Raw genomic sequence first — 11,230 nt, 5'->3', positions numbered from 1 at the left:
AAGCTTTAATTTGGTGTTTTGCACTTATGAATGTATGAAAGTTAAATATTTAGAAAAAATATTTTTGAATTTCGCGCTCTGCCATTTCAGCGGATGTTGTCGAGAGGTTCCCCTAGCCTTAAGAAGATGTCTCAGTTGTTCAATCTTGTATGTTCATACAATTATTTGCACATGTTAAGTTTGCTGATAATAAACACAGTTGACAGTGAGAGGACGTTTCTTTTTTTGCTGAGTTTATGTGAACCCTTGGTTTTAATAAATGGTTGACCCTACTTTGGCAGCAATAACCTCAACGTTTTCTGTAGTTGCAGATCAGACCTGCGCAACGGTCAGGAGGAATTTTATACCATTCCTCTTTACAAAACAGTTTCAGTTTAGCAATATTCTTGGGATGTCTGGTGTGAACCGCTCTCTTGAGGCCCTGCCACAGAATCTCAATCGGGTTGAGGTCCCCTACTCTGACTGGGCCACTCCAGTAGGCATATTTTCTTCTGTTGCAGCCATTCTGTTGTTGATTTACTTTGGTGTTTTGGGTCCTTGTCCTGTTGCATCACCCAACTTCTGTTGAGCTTCAATTGGCGAACAGCGTTACATTCTCCTGCAAAATGTCTTGATAAACTTGGCAATTCATTTTTCCATCGATGATAGCTAGCTGTCCAGACCCTGAGGCAGCAAAGCAGCTCCAAATCATGATACCATGCTCCCTTCACCATACTTTACAGTTGGGATGAGGTTTTGATATTGGTGTGCTGTGCTTTTTTTTCTCCACAGTGTTGTGTGTTCCTTTCAAACAATTCAACTTTAGTTTCATCTCTCCACAGAATCTGGAACATCCAGATGCTCTTTTGCAGGACAGCCACTCCTAGGGAGAGTAGCAACAGTGCTGAACTTTCTCCATTTATATACAATTTGTCTAACCGTGGAGTGATGAACATCAAGGCTTTTAGAGATACTTTTGTAACCTTTTCCAGCTATATGCAAGTCAACAATTCTTAATCCTGGTTTTTCTGAGATCTCTTTTGCTTGAGGCATGGTTCACATCAGGCAGTGCTTCTTGTAAATAGCAAACTCACATTTTGTGAGTGTTTTTTTTAGGGCAGACAGCTCTAACCAACATCTCCAATCTCGTCTCAATGATTGTACTCCAGGTTAGCTAACTCCAATTAGTCATTAGCCTAGGGGTTCAAATACTTTTTTCAACTTACACTGTGAATGTTTAAATGATGTATTCAGTATAGACAAGAAAAATGCACTCATTTGTGTGTTATTAGTTTAAGCAGAATGTGTTAATCTGTTGTTGTGATTTAGATGAAGATTAAATCTAATTTTATGACCAATTTATGCAGACATTCAGATAATTCCAATAGGGTTCATATACTTTGTCTTGCCACTGTATTTGGATGATATGATGTGATATGCGTTTGCCACTTTGGTAAATGTAAAAAGTCTAGATGAGGAAGATGATTAAGTTGCAACAATGGAGACCACACATTTGACATAGAGTAATTGCAAGAAAGGTATACTTGTTATATTTACTTTTTTAAATAATTTGATATGTATTAACATGTGTTTTGATTTCCAACATACTGTAAATCTTAATCAATTCTGTTGATGTTCATATATACAGATTACTGTTAGGGACTTGCTGCTCATGTTTGGGCACATAACGAGCTCAGTATTGGAGGAGGTAAATAGCATCCTGATCCCTGCCTTGGTTGACCTTATAAGGCTGAGAGCTTCAGAAAGTACTGCACAGAATATGCTCCCCATCAGCAAAGACACCAACGAAGATTCAACCCAGGGCTCTGTCAGCTGTACCTCCCTACTCTCCAAAGTCAATGTGATCTGTCTCACTCAGAGTCCTGACAGTAGGTCCTCCCCAATCTCCATTGATGAACCAGTCACTGCTGTCCAGACTTATTGTAGCAGCAGTTATCTGTCCAGTGAGGAACAAGCTCACTCAACCTCCAATCAGGTCTCTACTGAGAACCTCCAGGCTGCTAGGCCATGTTCTGCTACGCCACAATTTGCTACGTCACAGTCTGCCAGGCCACAGTCTGACATACAATGTACTGCCGCTGATGTCTATGAACCCCCATCTGCTGTAGTGGGCTACACACCACATTTAGCTAGCCCAGGTTTGATATGTCATTTTAGTCATGGACATGTCATCCCCTTCAAACAGACCTTGGCCAGTTTCTCCTCCTCCAACACCAGCTTCCCTTCCAGCCAGGGCTCATCTACCAGAAGCTCCATAGTGTCTACCGCTTTGAAACTCTCAGCCGCTGATATTCCTCCCAAGCAGTGGTCAGCCAGGAGCACCTCCTCCTCCTCGGGCTCCATCAAGCTTTTTGACCGAATGAGTGATATTCCTTGTTCCCTGGCTGTGAGCTCAATTTCAACTGTTCCTGGACCTGACTCTAGCAGCAGCCCTGTGCGGGAGAATCAATCCATCAATCAAGAGGTCTCGTCGATCTGCCTCAGCCAAGATAAAAATGGCCAAGGAGGGAGTGTGACACCTCCAGCCCCTTTGGATGTTTCCCTCCCCTGCATTATTGAGCGGGCTGGCGGACTTGTATGTTCCGTCATCTCCCAGGCTTTAGCAATTGTGGAGGCGCGGTCAAGTGTGAATGGTGAGGAGGGCTCTCCATCTCCCACCACATTCTCCCATTCTCCTACAAGGGTGTTTGTCAGCCACTTAAGGAGTAGCCCACTAGGTGAGGACCTTGTAGATTCAACACTTGCGGATGTTATCTCTGTCCTGAAAATGGAGGGAATTCTTTCCTCCTCTCCGACTTTGGAGGAGGAGCTGCTTGATCTCTCCTCCAGTTGTTCTTCGTCATCCAGCAAAACACTGCAATGTGTGTCTGTTGGCCCTCTTGGCAGTGGGTCGGAGACGTCCTTCAAACTTCTTGGGGGTCGTACTCTGAGTATCGCCACCCCAACGACCCATGTTACCACAGAGGACTTAGAAGTCTACAGTGATGAGATCATTGACGAAATCCTTATTATAATGAGGAGCAAAAAAGATGATGACAGTGGAAGTGACGTCTCTGGTGCATCAACACCATGCAACACACCAGCACCACAGAGCCGGTCCTCTTCTGCACTGAGGGGAGTGCTTCCCCATGACAGGAGGATACTCAGCACAACACTGCTTGGAATCCAGAACACACTAGACAGTGAGAACCTCTCAGGAGAGTGTTCCACCTCACCACAGGACAATGCCAGAGTCCTGGAGATGATAAAGTTGCTGCAGAGGCGCCTTGAGGGGACACCCTCAGAGTCCTCCATCCATATCACAGATGTGGCTTCACCCTTGGGCATTCCTCTCCCTGTATCTCACTATGCTGTTCAGTCGTGTGTATTTGCCACTGACAAAGACCTGAAGGCAGAAAGAGTGAAGGGAGTCTTTGAAAGCCTGAGATCCCAGTTTATGAGCTACTCCATCAAGCCTGTGAGTAACATCATTACCAGGGCAACAACAAAGATGGCTGCCTCCAATCAGGTTAGTTCAGAGACACTCCAGGCAGCATCAGCAAAATCATCTGCTGTGGCTCAGAACCTTATTAGTTCGGTTTTATTTAAAGTTGCCAAGGTGTCCTGCTCTGATGACTTAGAGGGTCTGGGTGATCATCTCAGATGCCCCTCAACTTTGACCAGACTTCTGACACCTTTGACCTCGGAGAAAGCTACACTGACACCTGCTGTTCTGAAGATCAGAAGGGAGATGTCTAAGGAAGTGGCCACCGAACTCCAGAGTTTCTTGATCAAGGAATCCCTTACTGGCACCCAGACACCATCCAATGGACATGTTTGCACTTCTGGTTCTGCCCCAAGGGAAGCTGTGCGGGACATCCTGATGAAAACCAAAGAGGAGGCTTCCAACAAAAGCCTGAATAATATTTTCTCTGTTAATTTGGATGAGCGGCTCACAGACTCTATTGCAGATGCCTTATATCCAAAGCTTTATGACCGATTGGAGTCCAAAAGAGAGCTGCAGGCTTCTTATTACAGCTCCCAGATCAGCTGTAGCCTCAGCCCCTTCAAAGTTGAGAGCAGCCTAGAGCTCCAGGAGTTCACTGACCCACTTTCTGAGTCAGTATTGTGTCTCCTGGATAGGACATTTGGAGATAATGCTCAGAACTTAAAGACAGGCGGGGGTGTTTTACAATATGTCACAGACCCAACCTATAAGAAGATTTTGATTGGACCCCACACCAACGACGTCAATGTGGTTATGCACACGATTGCAGTGGAGGAGTTGCCTGTTGAGGGTTGTATTGCGCAAAGTGAGGCCATTCATGGCCTTCACAAGAAGCAAGAGTTACCTTCCAGTGGCAGAGGGAATGAGACCCCGAGCCCTACGAATTGCCTACTGGAGGGTGTAGTGGGCAAACTGGTACGGAAGATGCTATTTCAGGGCCTTGACATCCCTGAGGTACCCATAAACTACAGCCGCTCTGAGAACTTTAAGCTACAGTATGAACTGGTTGCAAAGCTTTGTCCTCTGATGGTAAGGACAATCATGGCTACAACCATAGCCAATCAACCACCTACTATTCAAGAAGCAGTGATGTCTTCCGAGAACATCCATGTGAGAGAGCTGTGTGAGGCAGGTATCAAACACCTCAAAGAGAACCATGTACCTGATGACTCTGAGACAAACATCATGGTCAGAGGGGCTTTGAGTGAAATTGAATCCTGTATGATTGAGACCTCCGACAAGGACTCTCCCAGTCTACATTCCACACCAGAGGTGGTTGTAGACCTGATCACCAAGCTGCTTCATGGGTATGAGCTTGACACAGAAGACTTTGCATCACCTGTGTCATCCCCAACCACCACTCTCTCTGATGTGGCAATGGACATGGTGGTTTCTGTCCTTCGGGACATGTCCGATTCCCCAGACGTTACCTCAGCATTGGAAATGACCAAGGATCTCAAGACGCCGTACTCCCGCCCCTCAAGTGCAAGGATTGTAAGTTCCCTCTGCAGAGAGCTGGAGGAGCAAATGGGCTCTCCTGATGCTCTGAGGCGAGCTTTGAGCCGTGGTAGCGGGGAGATGACAACAGCCATTGCGAGTGCAGTCACCAGGGAAGTCAACCGTCTGGGTTCAATCGTACCCAAAGTCTCTATCAGGCCGCTCTCCTCAGACATCTGCCTAAGGACAGACCAGGACAAGGTCATGGTTAAGAGCCGATGTGGCTCGGCTGAGGTGAAGGCATCCCAACCGGTGTATATTATTGTTCATGTAGAGGCGGTGATGGATATCATTGTCCGGCTGCGGTCTCTGATTGTTCCTCGGACCCAGGATAAACTGGCCAGCTGGACCCTAGTTGAGGATGTGACCAACAAGCTGTCCAGTGCTCTGTGGGTGAGGGTGACTAACAGGTGGAGGGAAGCAAATGTCTGCCTGAAGGCAACAGACATCTTTCAGTTGGTGCTGTCTGTGCATAGAAAGTTGATGCAACGCTATGGCACAGAGGAAGCCCTACAGAAGATACTGTGCCACAAGGCACCCAAGCTGCACAAGGACATTGTCTGTCTTGTCACGAACGGAATTATGGATGCACCATCTAAACTTCAAATCACCAAAAATCTGGAATCTACACTCAACTTGAAAGAATTGACAGCCTTGTTTAATGAAATGACAACCCGTCAATCTTTGAATAAGAAAGCTGAGCAGAGCAGCATGAAGACTGAGATTGAACAGCCGGAGTGGTCCACTGTGGAACAAGTGACATCCGGTTCCACCAGCTTCATTAGGGAGCTTATATTAGAAGAAGTCCTGATGAAGCTTGTCAAGAAGATATGCCGTATGCCAAAAAGGACCAACAAGCGTCAGCGCATCCAGATCAGTGATCTGGTGACTGAGCTGATCCGATTGTTCGATGAGGAGGTGGCCAAATATCTGATTGAGGAAATGGAAAGCCAGCAAAAAAGTTTCAATTCTAAGATGACATCGAAGCTGGCAGATGCCATCTACACTGACCTTGGGAAGGTCAAGCGTTTGAAACGCTCCTTGAAAATTGACGATTTATTTGAGGATCAGGAGATGCTTTCCATTGTCTCTGTCATTGTTTCCCACAAGCTACTGGCCATCTTGAAACCCTCAGTTTTCAATCCATATGACCGTCAGACCTCAGACCTTGAAGATTCCGCATCCTCCAAATCATTACTGCATGAATCTGAGGGGGTGCATTATGCCACCGGCAGAAAGGTAAGACAAGCTCAGATTACACTTGAATGGTCATTGGTTGTGCTTTTTGATATCGGCACCAGTAAGTATAGTTGTATAATCATAGGAATATGTAAAGGAAGTGAAATTGAAGTTTAATTGTGCATTCTTGAATTCTGATCACAGTCCAACATGAGCATCGTCCTTACAGACAGTACAAACCAGCCAGAGATGTACATTGCTGTGGATTCTACACCTATGAGTGAGTATTCCTGGGGGGAAATGTTCTTATGTGACAATTATATATAAAGAAGTAATAAATTATTGTTTTATCAGACAATTGTCCATCTGAAATTCTTACATATTTTCATCTTCTTGCCAGTTAAATTATCCAAGATGAGGAAAGGCATCCGGGACTTCTTCTGGGGAGTCCAGAAGGCCTGGAAACACTTGGTCACCTGCAAGTCCTCTGGGTCCTCTGATTGGTAGCCTGGATGACGTGCAGCCCATGTCAGTTGCTTTTGCCAGGCTACATCTGAGGAGGACACCACAACTGGCCTCAATACAACATTTTTATTTTTGTTGCTAATTTCTGTTTTCATTTTGAATCCCCTAATGCTGCTATATTTGAACCAGGCTGTCAGTGGACTAGCTTACCATTAGTTTATACTCCTTAAGGAAGATCCACTATAGGCTAGTCAACACCAAAATTCCATCTGGGTCTTTTGATCCCTTATTAGCTCCCAGTCCTGTAACTAGGAATGTGAGCTTCTAAATGTCATTCAGACATCTACAGCTTCTCTTGTGATTAGGAAGATAAGCTAAGAAGCCCAACCAATTGACTAGATGTGCTGTACATCTGATGCCCTCTCCCTATTGTAATCATTGATCCACGTCCATTGCAGCCTCTAAATTTGATGTAGATATTTAGCCTAAATTAAAAAATGACAAGGAGGGTAGGCCGACAGCAGCTTCTACTCTTACGATTAGGAAAGTGGTGCTAAACTTTTTGGGCTTTGAGGAACTATGTATTTTATTTTTCAATCACTTACATACTTTTTAATTGTTGTTTTAATAAAGCATTTGTATTGCAGATTTGGATTAATATTGTATCTTTCAGAATTGTTCATTTTAATTTAGGTTTTCATTTGATGACATGGGACTAAAGCGTAGTTTATACCCTACATACGTACACAAGAAATAACTGCAAGCAGCTACACAAAAAAAACTTTACACAAGAACGCAGGATCAGCATTTTGAGAAGCGTTCTTGTGTTGCACACGAATGGTATGAACTAGGCTTAGTCATTTTATGACTCCAATAAGGGTATATAATGATATCCATAGTGCAGTATTAAGATCTTCATTGTGGAGCTTTATATTATAGTAGAAATAATGTAAATGAATAAAAGTGAATTGATGTATGTCAACTTGATGGAGATATTTGCTTGCTCAACAAAAGCTATATTGGTGTTAGACAGTCGGAAGTTTTATGACTTTCACTTATTTATTTAATTGGCACGGTCCTGAAAGAGGTAGAAAAGGCCTCAAGATGGCGACAAATATCTTCTGTCAGAAAATCCTATCAATGTATTTATCACATGCGCTGAGAAGAACAGGTGAAATGCATACTCACATCTTCCTCTAACTCTGCCTTGGCAGAGAAGGGCTTGATGAATCATTTACAGTGTATTGAATTCAGAGTTTCTAGTGTGAAATACAACATTGCTGTCTGCCCAATTAATTATCAGTATTAAAGCAGTGTAATATACACTGAGTGTACAAAACATGAGTGCTCTTCCCATGACATAGATGGACCAGGTGAATCCAGGTGAAAGCTATGATCCTTTATTGATGTCACAGTGTAGATGCTGGGTTTTTGACACGTAACAGTGTCCCATGTGAATCAAGAATGGTCCACCAACCAAAGGACACCCAGCCAACTTGACACAATTGTGGAAAGCATTGGAGTCAACATGGACCAGCACCCCAGTGGAATGCTTTTGACACTTTGTAGAGTCCATGCCCCGACGAATTGAGGCTGATCTGAGGGTGAAAAGGGTGCAACTAAATGTTAGGAAAGTGTTCCTGATGTTTTGTGCACTCAGTGTATATACTTCAGGTTGTATATATTTGAAGTTACCGGAGCATGTGAGTCTTACGGCCAGCTGCCATATTCTTGCATGTATTCTGCATCCGGAACCGTGAAGCCTTGCAAGCGAGTTTAGTATGATTTGACATATGATATTTATGCACCACGTGTTTATGTGACTACTCTGTTTGCCTAACTTGGGGAGACAAAGAAAGTCATGCTTTCAGAAGAGGACTTAGACATATTGAAAAAGAGGACTTTATCATGGCCCATTCATACTAGCAGGGAAGCCCCTCTCTCAGAGGCTGAGGCGAAGAGGAGCAGTCGTAAGCCCACTCCATGTGAGTGGCTTTACCGTAACCTCAGGCACAGTGGAACGGGGGAAACTCATCTGTATAATTGTGTTGAGATCCAGACTGCATTTCAAATGGCACCCTATTCAATATACAATGCATTACTTTTGACCAGGGCCCATAGGGGTCTAGTCAAAAGTAGTGCACTGTATAGAGTGCCATTTGGGATGCAAGTTCAGACTCAGCTTTAATAAGGGGATTAGGTCTGCTAGACAGTGTTCCGTCTCTCTCCCCTCTCCTGCAGGCATGCTCATGTACAATAAGGTGTTTTCGGGGCATGATGACTCAGCTCATCGGTGACCAAACTCACCTTTTGTAGTGTGGTTTTTATACTGCTGCTACACCTTAATCAGGACCTCATCCCCCAGCTAATTTAAGTACCTGGTGAACGAGATGACCTTAATCATAACTTGTGGGCCAGTATGTTGTGTGGCAACCCTGCCTGTTAGTAGTTTGACACACATAATGCTTTACTTGAGGGCTACCTACATTAAGACGTCATAACACATGAATCACCCATTTATACAATGGGTGGGTATAATCCGGAATGCTGATTGGTTAAAAGCGCATTCCAGCCGGTGTCTATTCCACAAATTACCACCAGCTAAATCTATGGCGTTAAAATGCTTATGTACTCTGTTCCATCTGACTGTCTCATCAGCCCAGGCAGGGAAGTTATAAACTTGATCTCCACTATAAAAAGCATCTAGACATTATCTCACATTTCTTTAGACTAACATTTAGTTTTCAAAAGCGGAGATTTGTATAAACATGAGCCTCTCTCCGACATCTGCAACATTGTTTCAAATATTCAAATTCGATCTCCAACTGTCCCATAGTAATTAACGTGTAGGGATCGGGAGTCGGACGAGAAAGAGAGATGCCAGTTTCTCAGCCAGTCGAAATCATGAATCAGCTGACATGATTTTTATGGATATATACAAAGAAATGTCAATTGAAAAAAGGTTCAACGAAAGGAAGGGCAGCTAGTTTGCAGTCTTTCCAGCTCCAGTTTGAAGTTATTGTGTTAGCTGTGTTGTTGGCTAGCTCCTCTGAACAATAGTGTCCTAACAAGAGCACATTTTTTATGCCGGGTGAAATCGTAACTGATTAGCTCATTGTTATTGAAGTATCCTCGAAGCCGGTGTTTGGAGGATATTGTCACGCCTGCTCCCACTCCCCCTCCGCGCCAGGCTACCCGTCTGTACATGCACCTGTCACCATCACTACGCGCAGCAGCGCTCATTGGACTCACATGGACTCCTTCACGTGGTTGATTGCCCCTGTATATATATATATATCTGTTCCTCGTGGTGTTCCCTGTGTACGCATTACTTGGTGTTGTGTGTTCCTGTCCAGACGCTGTTCCTGTTCTGTTTAATGTCTTTCAGTTATTAAACTTTCACTCCCTGTACCTGTATTGGCACTTCGTCTCAGGCCTATAAACACCTGTGCCAACATATCCTCCAAATACCAGCTTCTCCGGCATTATCACTTAAATATCCACAGCCATTGGAGGCTGGAAAGTCCCACCTAAAATTGAATTTGCTCATCAGAGGGCCCGTCACTGCTTGCTTCAAACAAAGCACAACGCTGGAAATCTGTCCGCATCCACAGAAACTAGTCCCATCGTTCTATGACGAACACAGATGGTTGAATATATCAAATTCAGAGAGAGCGGTAGAGAGACTGACACAGATGTACTGCCAGTTCCTTGTTGGTTTGGCTGTACTCTGAGTATACAAAACATTAAGAACACCTTCCTAATATTCCATTGCACCCCTTTTGCCCTCAGAACACCCTTGTCGAGGCATGGACTCTACAAGGTGTCAAAAGCGTCCCATAGGGATACTGGCCCATGTTAATTCCAATTCTTCCCACAGTTGTGTCAAGTTGGCTGGATGTGCTTTGGGTGGTGGACCATTCTTGATACACACAGGAAACTATTGGCACCTACTACCATACCTCGTTCAAAGGCAATTCAATCTTAAATCTTTTGTCTTGCCCATTCACCCTCTGAACGGCACACAATCCATGTATCAATTGTCTCTTCTTCTTCTGTATTATGGTGGTCCACAAATAAATGTCATAGGTGCATGCTGCTGTATTGGCTGTGTATCAGTCTACTATTCTATAGTATGAATTCATTACACTTTGTGAATAAAAAAATATGAAAAATAAAACTAAATACAAAAACAGTTGCTTTACCAACTAACCCTGATCCCATTAAAACCTCAACAAAATGCCACTACTTTGGCCCTATCTGATACTACTCCAGGCCAGCAGCCTGGGAGGATGGGACATCATCATTCAAAACATCTTGTAACTCTGCATTTCTACATATTTTGTTATGGGACAGCGAGAACTTTTTATAACAAATGTTATGCAATTATACTCAGTATGCCATGGGGCACAGATAAAACATGTGCAGTTTTACAGTTTTTTTCCTTCAATTTTACACAATTTGTCATGGGGTGGATAGAAATGTTTGCAGATTTAAAGCAAATTTCCTGCAATTCTACACATATTGTAATGACTTATGCCATGTTAATAAGATATCTGAGTGTGAATGACTAACAAAATAAATGGGTGCCCTCTGCTGCGG

The 11,230-nt window shown here is 43.8% G+C and overlaps 1 protein-coding gene across 1 annotated transcript; it reads left to right on the top strand.

The window, feature by feature from the left end:
• Nucleotides 1-2,997: 2,997 nt before the first annotated feature.
• LOC139395851 (uncharacterized) lies at nt 2,998-7,206 on the top strand. Its single transcript, XM_071143160.1, has 2 exons — nt 2,998-6,443; nt 6,564-7,206. Exon 1 carries the CDS (start codon nt 3,014-3,016, stop codon nt 6,338-6,340), a length of 3,327 nt encoding a protein of 1,108 aa, XP_070999261.1. The 5' UTR covers nt 2,998-3,013; the 3' UTR covers nt 6,341-6,443; nt 6,564-7,206.
• The last annotated feature ends 4,024 nt before the right edge of the window (nt 7,207-11,230 follow it).

This window comes from Oncorhynchus clarkii, unplaced genomic scaffold, assembly GCF_045791955.1.
Source record: "Oncorhynchus clarkii lewisi isolate Uvic-CL-2024 unplaced genomic scaffold, UVic_Ocla_1.0 unplaced_contig_2330_pilon_pilon, whole genome shotgun sequence".
In the NCBI taxonomy this organism is placed as follows: Eukaryota; Metazoa; Chordata; class Actinopteri; order Salmoniformes; family Salmonidae; genus Oncorhynchus; species Oncorhynchus clarkii.
This window is presented reverse-complemented; position numbering and strand designations above follow the sequence as displayed.